The following is a 19,342-nucleotide window of genomic DNA, read 5'->3' on the forward strand; positions in this document are numbered from 1 at the left end:
CATTTAGTCTGAAAATTGCAATACTTTTTGAACTCCGACATTCCCTCAACCAGCAGCTCTCCCATTTTCCTTTCCTTCTCCAGTTCCACATTCATAATCCCAAAACTATATTCCCACAAGACCCGCTTGTTTCCCCGCTTGTTTTCTCATTGTGACCATCTCCATCTAATTATCATATATACATGTCCCAGTGCTATCTATCCAATCATATGTTTAACATCATCTGTTATTTACAGGTGAATCTATGATGTTTTAATCAATCCCAAACTTAACTCAGGTTGTTTCCTCTGTTTATATATCTCCTCTCATATCTACCAAATAAAAACTTCATAAATGTCAGGCAAGTGAGTAAGACAGTGAAGCTGGGATAGAGTTTGCATTTTAAGCACTTTGGGATAGTCTTCACTTCTGTAAAGTAGTATTTTCTCTCCGTTATTTCTTAGGAACATGGTCATCTCATTTTATTTTTCAAAAGTTCCTATTTTGGACAGAGATGTCTATAGAGAATAATTTGCTACTACAAAAAAGACAGTGGTACATACACGATGCCATCCAGACTCACAACTGTGAACACGTGAATGGAGGAACAAGATGGTGCGTGCCCTGCCCAAGCGACAGCTGCTAAGTAGCTCAGATTACTGGCACCATATGTTGCCGGAGTTTGCCTGATGTTTTCTCAGGACGACACTGACTTTATGCATTGCTGACAAGAATGCCACAGATAGGATGTATCTTTCCCAACGCATCAGATCAGGAGGTCCATTATGTCTGTTGGTCTCCTTACTGCTGATGTTAACTTTGCACTTGGTTAAAGGGATGTCTTCCAAGTTTTTCTACTGTAAAGTAACCTTTTCTCCCTTGTAATTCATACATATCTTGTGGGAGAAATACTCTGAAATGATGCAAATGGCCAGTTTCTCATCATAATCTTGCATATATAGTTGGTAGCTCAGCTGTAAAGCATCCACCTGCCAATGTAGGAGGCACGGGTTCAATCCCTGGGTTGCAAAGATCCCCTGGAGAAGGAAATGGCAACCCACTCCAGTATTCTTGCCTGGGAAATCCCATGGACAGAGGAACCTGGCAGACTACAGTCCATAGGGTCATGAAGAGTCAGATACAACTAAGATTCTAAATAACAGTTTTAGCATCGGTGGATGATTATTGCCTATAATAATTATTACAGTGATGCTTGTCAAAAGGTGATCTCCTATTCCTATTTTCACACCTACATTTGTTCATTAGAATTCCACCATGAGGAAAAGCTTTACCTTATCCCACATTTATTCAGTTATGTATTTATCATGATACACAGTTATCTATGAGCTCATAGACATCTATAGTATTCTATGTGTTATAATGTATGATTACCACTATTTATTTTGTTGCTGAAATGTACCAGCTTTGATCATCAGGAACGCCTTTAAGTTGGCTCCTATTTTGTTTTGACATTCTGCCATCCATTTTCGAGTACCTTATTTTTTGGCACTGCAAAATGTCCTAGGCTTGTCTTGTACTTTCCCTGCCCTAGATCCGCAATCAACCATTTCCAGGAACCCTCCTTACTTTTATGGGGGAATTGTATTTAGAAACCAAGATCTGGGCCAAAAGTGTACAGATTTCCACTTTGTCATTACACCTTTGTGATGGCTTCTAGGTCCCCTCAGCAGATAGATTATACACACCCCTATCCATCTTAATTCCTATCTGTATATATAAGAAGCCATAAGTTCCTACTGCTACCTTTCTAACACAGCAAGGTACAGCCTAACTTTCTCCATTCCATGTATGTAACTTCTTTCTCCAACAGTAAGAAATCTGGCTCTTTCATCTACAATATATCTACTTAGTTGTCCATTACTAGTATATTCAGTAAGTAGTTTCAGAATTGATAATCATGCTTTGAAGTACATTAGTTATATCTAGTTCTTTTTGTCTTGAGTTTTACAGTGTATAATCCAAACATGGTTTTACTTAATCACTTAGATGAGTTGTTTTATTTCCCATCCCCCTGAGGTGTGGTTATGGTTAAATATCAACCAGGATGTGGGAATCTATCATCAATCTATCCATCCATCCATCCATCTACTCATTCATTTCTTTCTGTAATACTGCTGTCATTAAAGAGTTAGAATCATATAAGAAAGTTCATTGAAGAAAATGTCAGTAAACTTCTTCCTTATCCTTTTTACCCCATTCCTATCCTATATTCTAAACACCTATTCTTACAGATATTGTACATTGTTATCAGTCTCATTCATTTCTGGATTTTACTTCTGATATTTCTTTTTGAAGAAATGAACAGCTAATGCATAATCCCTTATACTCCATTCTTACCTAAATTTCATACTGTTGCTATTCTTAGCACTTTGACTTTTCACTTAATAATAAATCCAGTAACTCCATATCAGTTCCTAGAGATTTTTCTTATTTATTTTACAGTTGCATATTATTTCATCCTGCAAATGTACTAAGGCTTATTTAACCATCTCTTCTATTCATGGGGATTTTGTAATTACAAAAAATTTGCAATAAATAATTATGTGCTTATGTATTTAATATTATTGGGAGGACATATCAAGGTCTAAAATTTTGATCACCTGATGCCTATTTCAATTTCATTTTAGGTCAAATGATGTAATTAAGATTGTTCTGAAGACTAAAAATGATTTATATATATATAGTGAAATACTATGTTAATAGCATTATTTTTTTTCCTCCAAGCTAACTATAACTTCTTTTGAGACCATCATTTCAATTCCATAAATATTTGTCTTCAGCTACTAAAAGAGAAAAAACTAAAAGTGTTCATTGCTCAGTTGTGTCCAACTCTTTGCAACCCCATGGACCATAGCCTGCCAACCAGATGGTTAATTATGAAAATTCCCCCATGTTTATATTCTAACTTTTCTAATCATACCTTCATTCATTAATAATATTTTGATATTTACTAGTTTTTACTTAAATCTATTATTTGTATCATTTCTAATCTTAAAAACCCCACTGCTACATTAATCATTTTCTCTATTTTATGTTTGTAGAGATAGGAAGGTCTTCCTTGGTGACTCAGATGGTAAAGAGCCTTCCTGCAAATGCAGGAGACCCGGGGTCAATCCCTTGATTGGGAAGATCCCCTGGAGAAGGGCATGGCAACCCACTCCAGTATTCTTGCCTGGAGAATCCCCACGGACAGAGGAGCCTGGCGGGCTATAGACCATGAGGTCGCAGGGAGTCAGACATGACCAATCAGCTGTGATCTTGTTTCCTTCCTTTCACTTCCTAAGTGCAGATATCAGTTAGGGTAGGAGAAGAAAAAATGCAATCCTGTGATGCCAGGAGCACTCAGGGTTATCTGACAAGGAGTTAAGAGGCTAAGGGACTCTCCTCCTTCTCAGTGGGAGGAGTTAAATTCAAACTCAGTTTCCTTTAGGAATGTGGGCCCTCGGGGCCTTCAGATCTCCACATCTGGAAGCTTGAAACATGCAAAAGATGTTAGAAAGTCTGTTTAAGGTATACCTTTTGCCCTACCCCTAATCAGGGTTCAAGGAATAATTAATGTATCCCAAGCTAGTTCATCAGGAGATGGCCTTGGGATATGCAATCCAGGAACTAAACAGTGTTTGCTTTGTCTTCCTTTTCATCATGACCTACAAAATCCTGTTAATCCACCATGGGATTATTGCCAGGTCCAGTCAAGTTTAAGGAAATCCCATGTTGGGAATCTCCAAAGTTTTGGTGAGATGCAGTTTTATGAGATTGTGCAGTTTTGTGAGATTCAATGGAGCAAATCTATGCAGCAAAAAGAATTTCTGGTCTGTGAAAAGGTGAATTCCAATATGGCTTCAAATGTGTGCCTCATCTACTCAACTGACTCTGTCACTAATTATATATAAAATGCAGGGTCTAACTTGTCAGCAATGTGACAGGGACCTCACTGTCTGGGTTGGGATGAGTCCAGAGTTTTCGAACTTGTATCATAACCTCTTTCTCCATGGTCACAGGCGTCAGACATTTTGAGTAACATCACTGAACCCAGACTTCTAAAATTCATATTACAGTTGATCTTTTTTAACTTAAGAAACCACAAGGAAAACAAAGCTTGTCAAAAATACAGAGAATTAGCTTCCAGGTGACACTGTTCTTACCTCCTCGATCTCGGGCAGCTAAACTTTGACCCCGTCTTAATGTGATGTCCAATTGGTACATTCCGGGCTCAGCCAAAGGGACATCTGCATTACTGGTTCCAGCAGTATTTATTTTCTGAAAAGCAAGAAAGATATACAAAAAGTAAATTTATTATGTCTATTTTCTCCTATGAGGGACCATGTATAGCTAAATGCAAACTCTAAAAAACAGTCAATATAATAAATCATCTTGTGAATTCATCCAGTAGCATCATCACCCAGTTCTCTGAAGGTTTTGAAATTCATGAAATTCTTTAGACTCAAAATTAAGACACAGTAGTTACAGGAATTCTTGTTTTGACTCAGATTAGAACAACAAATATAATGTGAAAAACATTTCCCATGGAAAGCCCCACATAATTCAACCAAGGAAGACTAATGCAGAAATAGTGTCTGAAGTAAAGACACAGTCAGTGACGAATGGAGAATAAAGGTGTGTGAGAACAGTTGACTTCCACAAAACTGAGTTGAAAATTAAAATGATTTATTCAGGTGACTTTGTTGATTCATTTATCCACACAAAGGAACTCATACTGATGGATTACACATGTCTATTTTAGCCCCAACATAAAATATGATATAATTATATAGAAATAAATTCACCCAGCATGTTGACAGTACTTGCAAGAAATAAATTCTCAATAGGGCTAAGTTCCTAGTGCTGCTTTCTATGGAATAAAAGTGTACAAACTATTTTTAGAATAAAAAAAAATCTCTGCAAGGCTACCTCTATAGAATTTCTTTAGCAACAATATACTAGGCATTGAGTAATAAATGCACTTGCAAGAGGAATAACTGTATACTAAAACAACATAAGAGAAACATATAGTAAAAACTTTAGAGATCATATTTTATACTTCCTGACATGTTGAGCACAGTAGGAAAACTTCTTTACATGTTTGAGATGATTGAAAATTCTTATTTTTTTTCCAATTCAAAAATAAACATACTTTAAAAAAAACTTTTGAAGCTGAATTTTATTATCACATTTATAAAAGTTGTTAAAATATTAAAATACCACCACCTGATTCAAATGCCCACTTCGCCCCACGCATGCATGCTCAGTTGCAGACATCTCTGATTAAATCTTTATTGGTTTCTAACTATCAAGAAATTAGGAAAGGGTTGATATCTGACTTGAGGAAATAATAGGCTCACGCAAATGAAATAAAATATTAATGAGCTTAAATTAAAAATGGGATAGAAATTTAAGTCTTAGAGTATTAATTCCAAATTCCACTGAGAACAACCAGTTAACTCACTTAAGGAAATTAAATGTCCCATAATGTAAGAATATTTAAAAGTATTTTTTATACCCAATAGGAGTATTCCTCAAGGTTCAACAATATTTTCATCTTCTAAATATTGCTTTTATAACCCAAAATAAAAAACTTAATATATATAAATATACTTCTATAAATATAAATGCTGCTGCTGCTGCTGCTAAGTCACTTCGGTCGTGTCCGACTCTGTGCGACCCCATAGGCGGCAGCCCACCAGGCTCCCCCGTCCCTGGGATTCTCCAGGCAAGAACACTGCAGTGGGTTGCTATTTCCTTCTCCAATGCGTGAAAGTGAAAAGTGAAAGTGAAGTCGCTCAGTCATGTCCAACTCTTCACAGCCCCATGGACTGCAGCCCACCAGGCTCCTCTGTCATGGGATTTTCCAGGCAAGAGTACTGGAGTGGGGTGCCATTGCCTTCTCTGATAAATATAAATATACAGAAGTATATATATATATATGTATATATGTACATATATATATACACACACTAAGTAAAAGTGACTAACACTTTGACTTCTGGAATGATGAAAGTGAAAGTGTTAATCAGTCAGTTGTGTCAGACTCTTTGAGACCCCATGGACTATATAAACCACCAGGCTCCTCTGTCCTTGGAATTCTCCAAGCAAGAATACTGGAGTGGGTTGCCATTCCCTTCTCCAGGGGATCTTCTCAACCCAGGGATTGAACCCGGGTCTTCTGCACTGCAGGAAGATTCTTTGACATCAGAACCATCAAATGATATGCATGGATAAGGCAAAATATTATATACCATTCTGGCTTTTAGATTTCAGTTTTCGTGTGAACAAAATATTATATTTTGTTCATTATTTCACAATTTATTGAACTTAGAAATATCATGGGCACTTTTTAAATCAGTACATAGAGATCTATCTAGTTTTTTTTTTTTTTTTTTGAGATACCTAATTTTCCACAGTGCACAAAAGCTATAATTTCAATTATTTTCCTAATGAACATATGAGTTGGCTTCAGTATTTGCCACTACAGAACCTGTGCTTTTATTTCTCTTATAGGATGCATTTCTCCAAAAAGGTTTAAATAGTTCACACTCCTACTGAAAGCGCACAAGTGCCTATTTTCTACACCCTAGTCAGCACTGAATGTTACCAACTTTCAAGTTTTGTGCATAAAAATATCATCTTTCTTCAAAACACATTTCCAGCACTATGGTGAAGTGCCTTGAATCTAGCATAAATGGCAAGAGTGATAGCTCTTTGCTGGACCACACAGAAGATGCCCACTTGGTAAGAGGAAGCCAACCAACGCCTTCTGACTGCCTTTTCAAAGAACAGTTTGTATGTGGGTTTAATTAATAAGCAAGATTTAAATTAAAATCCAGCAAACATGTAAAAGACTATGTTCTGAGCCTTTCTTGAGGCTCTATTATATATATATTGTTTCAAAATAAATGCACTAACAAATATTAAATGTAGTTACTTTCTAAAAAATGGAATAAAATCTATAGAAAAGTAGAAACTTTCTACCCACCCTGCATCCTCTTCTAGTATTACTTTAGAGGCAGAAAAGTTTGAATGCTCAGATATCTGTGTATTTTTGTAGATTTCATTGCTCTATTCAGTGTTTCTTGAAGTTTAGAGTGAATAATTTATAGAGTGTTTGGTTTAACATTTTAAAATGCTTATTACACTACATGGGCAAATTAAGGACCTTGTGCAGCCATGAAATAAAAAGACCCTTACTCCTTGGAAGAAAAGTTATGACCAACCTAGACAGCATATTAAAAAGCAGAGACATTACTTTGCCAACAAAGATCTGTCTAGTCAAGGCTATGGTTTTTCTAGTCATCATGTGTAGATGTGAGAGTTGGACTATAAAGAAAGCTGAGCGCTGAAGAATTGATGCTTTTGAACTGTGGTGTTGGAGAAGACTCTTGAGAGTCCCTTGGACTGCAAGGAGATCCAACCAGTCCATCCTAAAGGAAATCAGTCCTGAATATTCATTGGAAGGACTGATGCTGAAGCTGAAACTCCAAATACTTTGGCCACCTGATGAGAAGAGCTGATTCATTGGAAAAGACCCTGCTGCTGGGAAAGATTGAAGGTGAGAGGAGAAGGGGACGACAGAGCATAAGATGGTTGGATGGCATCGCCAACTCAGTGGAAATGAGTTTGAGTAAGCTCCGAGAGTTGGCGATGGACAGGGAGGCTTGGCATGCTGCAGTCCATGGGGTTGCAAAGAGTCGGACACAACTGAGCAACTGAACTGAACTGAAAGGTAATTATAATTACACTAGGTTTTCCAGTTTTGCTGTTTGAAAAGTTAACACCTAGTTAAGAGACAACTTTGCTGGATTTATATTTATTGGCTTTTAAAAGCCTGAATAATATTTAATTCTGTGTGTGTGTATTTACAGCTCATATTTTTTCTCTATCCCTTTCTCTTATGACAGACATTTAGGTTATTTCCATATTTTGGCTACTGTGAATAATGCTGTAATAAAGGTGGTACTGCAGATATCTCTCCAAGAAATTGATTTCATTTCCTTCAGATGTATACCAACTTCCCCATCTTGTTCTCCATGTACTCCTGCCCAGTCTTCAATTACCATTTCATTCAGTTCAGTTCAGTTGCTCAGTTGTGTCCGACTCTTTGCGACCCCATGAACCGCAGCACGCCAGGCCTCCCTGTCCATCACCAACTCCTGGAGTTCACCCAAACTCATGTCCATCGAGTTGGTGATGCCATCCAACTCTTTCCCAGCATCAGGGTCTTTTCAAATGAGTCAGCTCTCTGCATCAGGTGGCCAAAGTATTGGAGTTTCAGCTTCAACATCAGTCCCTCCAATGACCATTTCATTAACACTTTATATATCTCTTATCTCTTATCATATTATATCTAAAAATTTGCCATTTTAGATTATAAACACTCTGTTCTCTGTTGTTAAAAGTTTAAGGATCTGAGCACAAAGTGTGATGGAGACTATGAGGATAGAAGATGTGTTTAAGGTCGCGAGACCCAGCTGAGTGGACACATACATGGAGTTCCGTGACAAATCTGGCTACTCCATGGGTACTTTGGCCTCTCTCCTCTCCTGTGTCCATGGATGGCATCTAATCTGTTTCGGCACCTTTAGTCAAGAGAGTCCTTCTCAATACACTGCTCTAAGCCAAAATTAACAATTGATTACAATTACACTTAAACCATGTCCACTCAAGAGGTAGGATTAAAGACAGACTGTAATATAATGGAGTCATTAAGTCACTGGGAGAGCAGGCAAGAAAGACCAATTATTATGGGAAAAGAATCTGAGGCAGCTTCATAGCCATGACAATAAAGCAGTTTGAAAACAGAAGTAAGACTTGACAAAGAAAGATCTAGGAGAAGGGAGGATGGGAATAGCAACATAAGCCCAACACTGAGTAGTCATAAGAGGGTGCATCAATGCATTGTGTGAGAAATAAGGTAGAAAGGAAGATTGATGTTCAGTCACACCAGCCTTAGCAGAGTTTCCAACTGTGGGCAACAGGAAACTCTCACGGGCTCTTGAAGAGACATAGCCAGGACTCATTGAACAAACATTTACTGCCTGTCTTTCACATTTCCTGCCTGTCTTTCACATTTCCTGCTCTGAATAATGTTACTAGATTTCAGAGAGGAACAAAACTCGGCCTTTCCTCTATGTAGGTTGGATGAGAGCAGAGAAACCCTGTGGATACCGGAATTATTTTAAAGGTTTTACGACAGTTTAAGTTACAAGGGCTTGATCTAGTCGGTGGTAATGGGAATAAAAGATGACTTTGAGAGATATTGAAGAGAGTCAGTCAACTGAATTGTCAACTGACAAGATGGAGGAGATACGGGAAAAGGACAGATGAGTCACACGGAAGTTTGAGCTGAGCTGCCGGGAGACTGGTAGTATCAGGAAGAGAGAGCAGAAAAGAGAGGAGCAGCAGGTTCCAGGCCACCTCTGGTTCAACCTGTAAGGATACCCCCATTCCTGGAAAAAAGAAAGTCAAGAACTTAGACAGAGCTAGAGATACATCTCCCCTCAGGCTCATTGAAATAGTACCAAGAAGAAAACTGTGTTATGGAGGGATATTAGAAATACAGTTTTTATGGGTATAAAGCATCTTTTTCAAATTTATCAAATATAAGGACATATTAGGAAAGATGTATCTGAAGTACCAGGCACATACACAGCTCTAAAACAAACCTTTTTTTTTTTTTTTTAAGATTTAACATTTATCTAGTGACTATTACAGGAAATTCAAATGTTCCCTCCCTCTCACTAAACTGCCATGTCCCACATTTAGACAGATGTTGCTATTTTTTAACTACTTAATCGAGGTGTGATATGTCAAAGCTGTACGTATGTAATTTATACAACTCCATGAGTTTGGGAATAGGTAGACACCTGTGAAAACATCACCACTGTCAAGACCGAAAAAACCACATCCATCCCCTTCCAAAGGTTCCTCCCACCTCTCTATTGTTCTGATTGTTATTTGTATGTATATGTGAGTGTGTACCTATGTATGTGGTAAGAACACCTAACATGAAGTCTACCATCTTAGAATATTTTAAGTATGCAATACAGTACTGTTACTTACGGATAATATGCTAGAGAGTAGAGCTCCAGACCTTATTCATCCTGCAGTGAAATTCTGTTCACTTTGGCCATTACCTCCCCATTCTCTCTTCCTCCCATAGTCCCTGCCAACCACCATTCTACTCGCTGCTTCCGTGAGTTTTACTATTTTAGATTTTATATGTAAGTGAAGTCATACAGTATTTGTCTCTCCGTAACTGACTTTTTTCACTGGGCATAATGCTTTCTGGGTTTCCCAGGTGGTAAACCCTAGTGGTAAAGAATCCACCAGCCAATGCAGGTGACGCACGAGATGTGAGTTCACTATCTGGGTTGGGAAGATTCTTTGCAGGAGCAAATGGCAACTCACTTCAGTATTCTTGCCTAGAAAAACCCACCGAGGAGGCTGGTGGGCTACAGTCCATGGGGTCGCAAAGAGCTGGACACGACTGAGCGCACACACAATGTTCTCCAGGTCCATTCACACTGTCGCAAATGGCAGATTTTCCTCCTTGCATAAGGTTGGATGATATTCCATTGTACATATATACCAAATTTTCTTTATCCAACAATGGACATTTTGGCTGTTTTCATGTCTTGGATATTGTGAATAATGCTGCAATAAACATGGGAGTACAGGTATCTCTTTAAGGTTCTGATTTAAATTCCTTTGTATAAGTACCAAGAAGTGGGGCTGTTGAAACATATGAAACCATAAAAGACCCCAAATAGCCAAAGCAACCTTAAGAAAGAAGAACAGAGCTGGAGGCATCACACTTTCTGATTTCAAACTATACTCCATAGCTGTAGTGACTGAAGCAGGATGACACCACCAAAATACCAGACAAATAGATCTATGGAACAGAACAAAAAACCCAGAAATAAACACACACATACAGTCAACTAACCCTCTATAAGGGCATCAAAAATATAAACTAGGGAAAGGACAGCATCTTAAATAAAAGATGTTGGTAAGTCTGTATATCCACATAGAGAAGAATGTAATAAAGCCCTTGCTGCTGCTGCTAAGTCGCTTCAGTCGTGTCTGACTCTGTGCGACCCTATAGACGGCAGCCCACCAGGCTCCCCCGTCCCTGGGAGTCTCCAGGCAAGAACACTGGAGTGGGTTGCCATTACTTTCTCCTTATCTTATACCAAATGCAAAAATCAACTGAAAATGAATTAATAACAGTGCAAGATCTGAAGTTATAAATTTTCAAGAAGAAAACATAGGGAAAAAGCTCCTTGACAATGGTCTTGGTAATAATTTTGGATATGACATGAAAAACTCGGGCAATAAAAGCAGGACTAGACAAGTGGGACAACATCAACTTGAAAAGCTTCTGCCTAGCAAAGGAAACAACAAAATGAAAAGACAACCTATGGAAGGAAAAAAAAGATCTGTAAACCATGTATCTGGTAAGAGGTTAATACATAAAATATAAGGAACTCATACAATTCAGTAGCAAAAAAAAAAAAAACTGATTTAAAAATGAGCAAGGTCCATCTAGTCAAGGCTATGGTTTTTCCAGTGGTCATGTATGGATGTGAGAGTTGGACTATAAAGAAAACTGAGTGCCAAAGAACTGATGCTTTTGGACTGTGGTGTTGGAGAAGACTCTTGAGAGTCCCTTGGACTGCAAGGAGATCTGACAGTCCATCCTAAAGGAGATCAGTCCTGGCTGTTCATTGGAAGGACTGATATTGAAGCTGAAACTCCAATACTTTGGCCACCTGATGCGAAGAGCTGACTCATTGGAAAAGACCCTGATGCTGGGAAAGATTGAGGGCAGGAGGAGAAGGGGATGACACAGGATGAAATGGTTGGTTGGCATCACTGACTTAATGGGCAGTTTGGGTAAACTCCGGGAGTTGGTGATGGACAGGGAGGTCTGGCGTATTGCGGTTCATGGGGTCGCAAAGAGTCAGACATGACTGAGCGACTGAACTGAAGGATCTGAATAGATATTTCTCCAAAGAAGACATATGAATGCCCAACAGGAACATGAAAAGTTGTTCAACATTGCTAATTATCAGGGACCTGAAAAACAAAACTATGCCTGTTAGAAAGGCTACTATGAAAAAAAAAAAAAAAGATAAATGCTAGTGAAGACAGAAAGAAGAAATAACCCTTGTTATGTTCGGTGGGAATGTAAAAGAAATAAGCTTAAATTTTTAAATCTGGAGTTCTAGGCACACTTGGAGGTTTAGGAGGTGTCTACAATAATCCTCAATTTAAGTTTTGGGACTGTTGAAGTCAAAAAGCAGATTCAATATCTGAAACTGAAAACTATAACATAAGTATAAATGTGTAGCCTTGTCAGGTCACTTGCAGGAAAGTCAAAACAAGACTGTGGAAGAGAGGGACCATGAGAACGTGAAAGGAAGCATCCACGTCTTCTACTCCATCAAGGCACCATTTTTAAAGAAACTCTCCCTCTAATGTTCCTGGCTTGCTTGAACTAGAACAGTTACCATGCACGTGATGTCAAATTTCCTCATACCAAACCGTTCTTTCCCTTATTTTATATGAACTGGTGTTTCTCAACCTCAAGGGCTTTGAGTAAGCACCCAGAAACTTTGAGGGGGTGGGACTCAGCTATCAATATTTTTCTTACAAATCCTCTGATGATTTCAATTTGCACCCTAGCTTGACCCACTATGCCATTGTGCCGGTTCTAAAAGAATATCTTTGAGGAAGTTTATATACAAAGAATTTCCAGACTTTTAACATTTGTATCATGAAACACTTGTGGAATATATGTAGGCATCCACAAAGGGTCGCTGTGACTTTGAGTTCTGCTGCTTAGAAGACCTTTTCCCTAACAGAAGAAAGCTTCTACCAGAAGATACAATGGTACTGATGAATTCAAAGTGGGGTTACTGTGTTAGCTGGGGGTGGTTGATCCTTATTATCAAGAGGAAATAGTTATTGCAGCACTGCACAGAAAAGGAGAAGTATGTCTGCATTTGGGGAGATTTTCTTGGGTGTTCCTAGTACCGCCATGCCCACTGGACTGTAGATTGGTTAAGCTGTTTCAGGCTTAGTGTAGCTGTTTGTCTATCCACAAAATCCACTTCATGAAAGTAGAAAAGTTCATGAAAGCTTTGCCATTTTTTGACTTCTAAAATTTAAGAACCTTATTAAGGATATCAAGAGGTATCCTCGAAGACGTCTACTTAGTTATTACCAGTTTCTACTGTGGAAAAAGGGACTTCAAAATGGAGTTGGTATTGCCAAGAGAGCTATTTAAAATGGAGCCAAGAAACCATTGAGGAAGCAGGGTTTAAGCCTGCCCTCTCTGGATGGAAGGATAAACTTTTGAACTGCTCCAAACCACAAATATTTCAAGGACATTGCGAGAAAAACTGCAACATGTCATAAAACCAGACTTCCACCTCCCTCTAGTGATAGCCTTTAGCAACCAAATATGTATAGATAAGAACAGCTTCAGCTTGCCAGCACCAATCATAATTCTTTCAAAACAACTTTTGCAACCTTTGCAACTTTCACACACCTAAAGTTGGCCTTTATAAAACTCTTCCTTTCCTCTCCTCCTTGGAACACATTTTTGACTCCTACTCGAATCTATGTCTCCCAAATTACAATTCTAAGAACCCCAATAAAGCCTTTATTTCTTTGCAGCTCTGCTGTGATGAATCTTGTTCAACACTACTTAGTCATCTCTCCTAGTTTCTATGACATTAGTAAAATTCGCACAGTGAAATCACCATTAAATGGAAATAAAAAGTTTTTAAAATTTAATTTGTCAAAAACAGAATTCAGAAGTCACTGGAATATTCAAAGTTCAGTGAAGCTCAAGGATTCACTTGTCAAGGGGACATTATAATCAGTTAGAGTTCAACTCAGCAACTTCAGAAAGCGAAACCAAATAGAATGAGGAAAATTTGTGCCAACCAATGGGCATCCTCCACTAAAGATGCTGGTCAGAGGGCCTGTCTATCCACAGCTCCACCTAATGGGACAGCTTATGCTTGAGTCTATGTACACTGAACTTCCCTGCCCCTTGTTCAGCTGATTAGATCTGGAGACCTAAACTAGAGGCAGACAATGAATAGGCTGGTCAGTGATAGGTGGTTAGTCAGCAAAATTGTTATTAGGCAAAGGTTGTTTGGACCAAGCTCAGCGAGAAGTTGAAAGTGCCTGCTAGTTACTTAGGAGATGATCGAGAGACTGGAGAGGTCATGAAGGCCTACAGATGACCCCAAACTAGAAAACAGGTGCTGTAACTATGATGAAGTACGGGGTGGAGAAAATAGAGGGTAGAATATATCTTCGTAGGAGGACGTTCAGACAGACCAACTAACCACAGCACAGGATGCCAACAGCTGGGCAGGAGAGTAAAAGATCCATGAACTCCCACTGCCGAAGGCCCAGAGCAGCTGGGAGGCCAGGGCAGGCTGCTCTGGACTCTTCTATCTCTCTCTGACCCCCAATCACCCTTCTCAACTCCCTTGGGGAGAGACAGCTGAAGTGAGCCCTTGGCTCTTACAATACAATAGAGTGGGAAAAGAAAAGAGCAACAAGAATGAGCAAAAGAAGCAGAGAAACAAGAAAGCAGCCAGGTTTCCCAAGAAACACGGGAAATCCACGCACTGCCAGAGAACAACGCTATGGGAGAGAGCGGACGGCAGAGAAGCTGGAGAGAGATGGAAACGGCCCCGGGCCTTCCAAATCTCCCTCCCCGGTACCCTAAAGTGATCATGGATATTCACATACAGATGCCCCTGTGATGCCAGCTCCCCATGCAGATGGAGCTCCAACAAGGGCATCACCCTGCAGTTACCAAGCAAGGAAAACTTAGTGTTTCCATGAACATTTTCAACAAGAACTGGGGCAAAGGCTTACGGTAAAGGTAAGCACATAATCTATCATTCCAACTGGGACACTTTAAAAGAGCAAAAGGAAGTGCCTCTACCAACCGTAAGGCATAAAGAGGCATAAACAAAACTGTCCCAGGTAAACTGCGATATGTACCAATACTGCTTAACAAGTTAGCGTTCAGGAAACCAGAAAGATAAACTAAGCAGAAAAGCCTGTTCCTCTGGTTTGTTTTTGTTTTGGCTTTTTTTTTTAATTTAAATTTATTTATTTTAATTAGAGGCTAATTACTTTACAATATTGTATTGGTTCTGCCACACATCAACATGAATCCACCATGGGCATACACATGTTCCCCATCCTGAACCCCCCTCCCACCTCCCTCCCCATACCATCCCTCTGGGTCATCCCAGTGCACCAGCCCCGAGCATCCTGTATCATGCATCGAACCTGGACTGGCGATTCGTTTCATATATGATATTATACATGTTTCAGTGCCATTCTCCCAAATCATCCCACCCTCTCCCTCTCCCACAGAGTCCAAAAGACTGTTCTATACATCTGTGTCTCTTTTGCTGTCTCACATAAAGGGTTATCGTTACCATCATTCTAAATTCCATATATATGCGTTAGTATACTGTATTGGTGTTTTTCTTTCTGGCTTACTTCACTCTGTATAATAGGCTCCAGTTTCATTCACCTCCTTAGAACTGATTCAAATGTATTCTTTTTAATGGCTGAGTAATACTCCATTATGTATATGTACCACAGCTTTCTTATCCATTCATCTGCTAATGGACATCTAGGTTGCTTCCATGTCCTGGCTATTATAAACAGTGCTGCGATGAACATTGGGGTACACGTGTCTCTTTCAATTCTGGTTTCCTTGGTGTGTATGTCCAGCAGTGGGATTGCTGGATCATAAGGCAGTTCTATTTCCAGTTTTTTAAGGAATCTCCACACTGTTCTCCATCGTGGCTGTACTAGTTTGCATTCCCACCAACAGTGTAAGAGGGTTCCCCTTTCTCCACATCCTCTCCAGCATTTATTGCTTGTAGACTTTTGGATAGCAGCCATTCTGACTGGGATGAAATGGTACCTCTCTGGTTTGTTTTTGAACTGAACTACAACCCTGGGTTTAATTCTGGGATTTTGACTTTGTAATAGCCCAAATCAAACCCAATGAACTTACAAATTTTCAGGGCCCTCTAAATAGCAGTATTTCACTCTCCTGAAAAAGTATGAAATTCAGTCCTCCCCAAGCATCTTTGCTGGGACTCCTACAACACTGGTTACTCACCCTTGACTCGTCGCTAATTGTTTCTCTGCAGCATCGCTGCATTACCACGGATGGCCTTTCCACCTACACATACAGTATATAAAATAATCAGAACCATAGGAAAGAAAATAAAATTCCTTTTTCCAACCCTCTTGTACAGACCACTCCTTTTGTAATTCGACCCTGTAACCAAACTTTGTGTTACAAGAGGCAAATTCTTATGATGAAAGGGCAGGCTTGATATCAACTATTTAATTTCAGCCAAAGATACTTATTCTTTTGCATCTTTTTTTTCTCCTCTAATCTTTAAAATGGGATAAAATTCCATGCAAAGGACTGTTTTGATTATGAGATAAAATATGTAAAAACACTTTGCAAATTAACAAATTATTTGAATATATGTAGCTATTGGGGGCAGGTGATGAAAAGAGCTATCATAAAACAGAGGAAAGATGACAGGAATCAGAACACAAAGTCCTGTATACAAGACTTAGTTATATTATTAAGGTGCTTGAGGCAGAGGGAAAATTTGTTGAGGTCTATGACCCTAATTTTCCTCTTCCTAAGAAAATAAAATAAAAAGCGACTCTGTGAAAATTTAAAAAAAAATCATGTAACTTAATGCAAAGAGGATTTTTCTTGATTTTTTAAAATAATAATATACATTATGTATGTGTGGGGCTTCCCAGGTGGCAGCAGTGGTAAAGAACCTGCCTGCCAAAGTAGGAGATGTAAGAGAGGAGGGTTCGACCCCTGGGTCGGGAAGATCCCCTGGAGGAGGGCATGGCAACCCACTCCAGTATTCTTGCCTGGCGAATCCCATGGACAGAGGAGCCTGTTGGGCTAGATAGAGTCCCTGGGATCACAAAGAGTCAGATGTGACTGAAGTGGCTGATCACACACAGCACAGAGATTAGAAAGTAGATTCTGCTTGGTTTGCTTCTTCCACTTTCAGTATTATGATACTAATTAATGACTGCTATTGTTACTATTTCAGCAAAATATTTGTGAGACCCGAGAGCAAGACAGATTTTATTTGTATAAACTCTTCTGACCTTTTGTCTTTCAGTGAATTCCCAAGCATGCTCTTTCTTCCCCTCTAAAAAACCAAATTGCATTAAAAAGTGCAAGATTACCTGTTAATAAAAAAACAAACCTCAAAAAGAAAAGACTTGTCACAAAAAGGCATAACATACCAGCTTGCTATGAGTTCTTGTGCCAATAAGTATTAAAAATGATTAGGCCAGTTCTATTATTTCCAAAATTGGGGCATATGCAAAGGAAAACATTTCCTTTCAGAGGATTTGAACTTTTGAGATTCTAACAATCTCAGAGAGAGAAGCTAGTGTAACAGATGCCACATTGACGCTAAACATTTGGGATTTTGCTCAAAAATACTTTTGAGTGTTTACATGTATTCCCATCTTTAAATCTTGCAACACACAGATCCATAGCCTCACTGGCTTTTATGATTAAACAAAAATGCCTTCTTATCAGACTTAAATGCATATACCTCCTTCCTTTGGAATAATTCTACAACTTTTACTTTTTTCTGTGAATTACAAGTACTTTTGAGTTCCTTTATCAGAACTTATTAAACCAATGAATCAAAGTAAGATTTTAGTGTTTCTATCAGATATCACTTTGTCTGAATGTCTTATTGTTCCTTCTGGTAAAATTACATAGGTGTCTTGGAAAAGCTCTAGCTAGCATGACCTCTACTACTTCTTTTATTCTAACATTTGATTTTCTTGAAAGAAAACCACGGTGATAGTAACTTTTCTGAAAAAAAAATTAGCAAAGTTTAGTAATTAATCTCCACCTCCCCACAATACCCCAAATACCCAAAGTTCACCTCATTTTCATTCAGGATTTAATTTATTCACTCACTCACTTTTTTTTATCCCCTTCTGGATCCCCAGCACCAAATGAATGTTATAGAGAACAAAGAAAGATGTTTGAACATACTCTTTTCCTTCAAAGACTCTCATGGAGACAGTGTTGCACTTAAAGTTTAAATGCTAACATAGGAAAACAAGGTAAGAGGTGTTTCATGGCAGAAGAATGAGAAGCCCTCTATTTCTTCGACCTGCTGCTCCTCCTTTCTGCTCTAGATGTGGGTTTGAGGTATAAATCTAGCACCAGTGATACTTGGACCCAAGCAGGCAATGGTTAAGTCCTAACAATTATATTTTGAACATGTTTCTTTGGTCAACTTTTTCTACTGCTCTAGTCTACACCATAATTATCTTCTGCCTACCAGACTGCAATCACCTCCCACCTGCTCTCAGACTCTGATCTCTTCTGCTCACTGATTCACTTAAGATGGTCCCTGTGGACCGTTTTTAAACATATGAGCAAATGCTTAGGAAAAAACAGTGAGGTTAAAAATATAATGCAAAACTACATACAGAATGAAATTAACTAGGCTAAATATACCTAGATAGTGGGAAAAAAGGAAGGAAATAACACATGAGCGGGCTAGTCTGTGGATGAGATTAAAGGTAATTTTAGTTTCCTCCTATTTTTCAGAAATTTTCAAACTTTCTACAAATGGATGGTATGTACTATTCTAATAATTAAGACTTTATTAAAAAGAAAAATAATACTATTCTCTGCTGCTTTTACTCTTTGAAAACAGTGTTAAGGATTCTATGGAATGGAGTTTTATAAATTTGCTTTGATAAACACCTTCACACTGGGCAAAGCACATCAATGTACCACTCTCATTTACATATGAGTTCAATATGAAACTCATGCGTAATTTTTCTGCTTAAACAACCTCATGGCCACAGGTGCACAGCTGTGGCTGAAACAGGATCTTGTGCACTCACTTGTGCAAATAGCATGTTATTCCTCACAGGTATAACCAAGGCACAAATATGGAACTGCCTCAGAATGTGGCACAACGTAGCCTTCCGTGAAAACTGTGATTTCCTTTAATTATTTACCATCTTTGAAAACCCTGCAGAAAAAGAGTTTTCAAGCTACAAAATAAATAACACCATATTGGATTATAACTCAAGGTATACAATGAATATCCATGATTCCATACTGATATAAGTAAATGATTTGTATGAATAAATAGATAAATCAATGAGGAAGAACAGCTAAGTCCACAGTACAGAAGAATTCAAAATAATTCATGTAGGTACTGCTCCTTAAGGATGTCAATCACCACCTCTT

At 38.6% G+C, this 19,342-nt stretch overlaps 1 protein-coding gene across 32 annotated transcripts in view; it reads right to left on the minus strand.

Moving 5' to 3' along the window:
• Window positions 1–19,342, minus strand: part of MCTP1 (multiple C2 and transmembrane domain containing 1) — a 721,660-nt gene that overhangs the window by 302,130 nt on the left and 400,188 nt on the right. For all 32 annotated transcript variants that reach the window (XM_086413169.1, XM_086413151.1, XM_086413144.1 and 29 more), the window contains one exon: window positions 4,146–4,260. In XM_086413169.1, the coding sequence (XP_086269295.1) occupies window positions 4,146–4,206 (61 nt within the window). In that variant the 5' untranslated portion in view covers window positions 4,207–4,260. The remainder of the gene's footprint in view (window positions 1–4,145; window positions 4,261–19,342) is intronic.

The sequence above is a fragment of the Bos grunniens genome, chromosome 7 (genome assembly GCF_055505025.1).
Source record: "Bos grunniens cultivar Pamir isolate PY7600 chromosome 7, Bosgru_T2T1.0, whole genome shotgun sequence".
Lineage (NCBI taxonomy): Eukaryota > Metazoa > Chordata > Mammalia > Artiodactyla > Bovidae > Bos > Bos grunniens.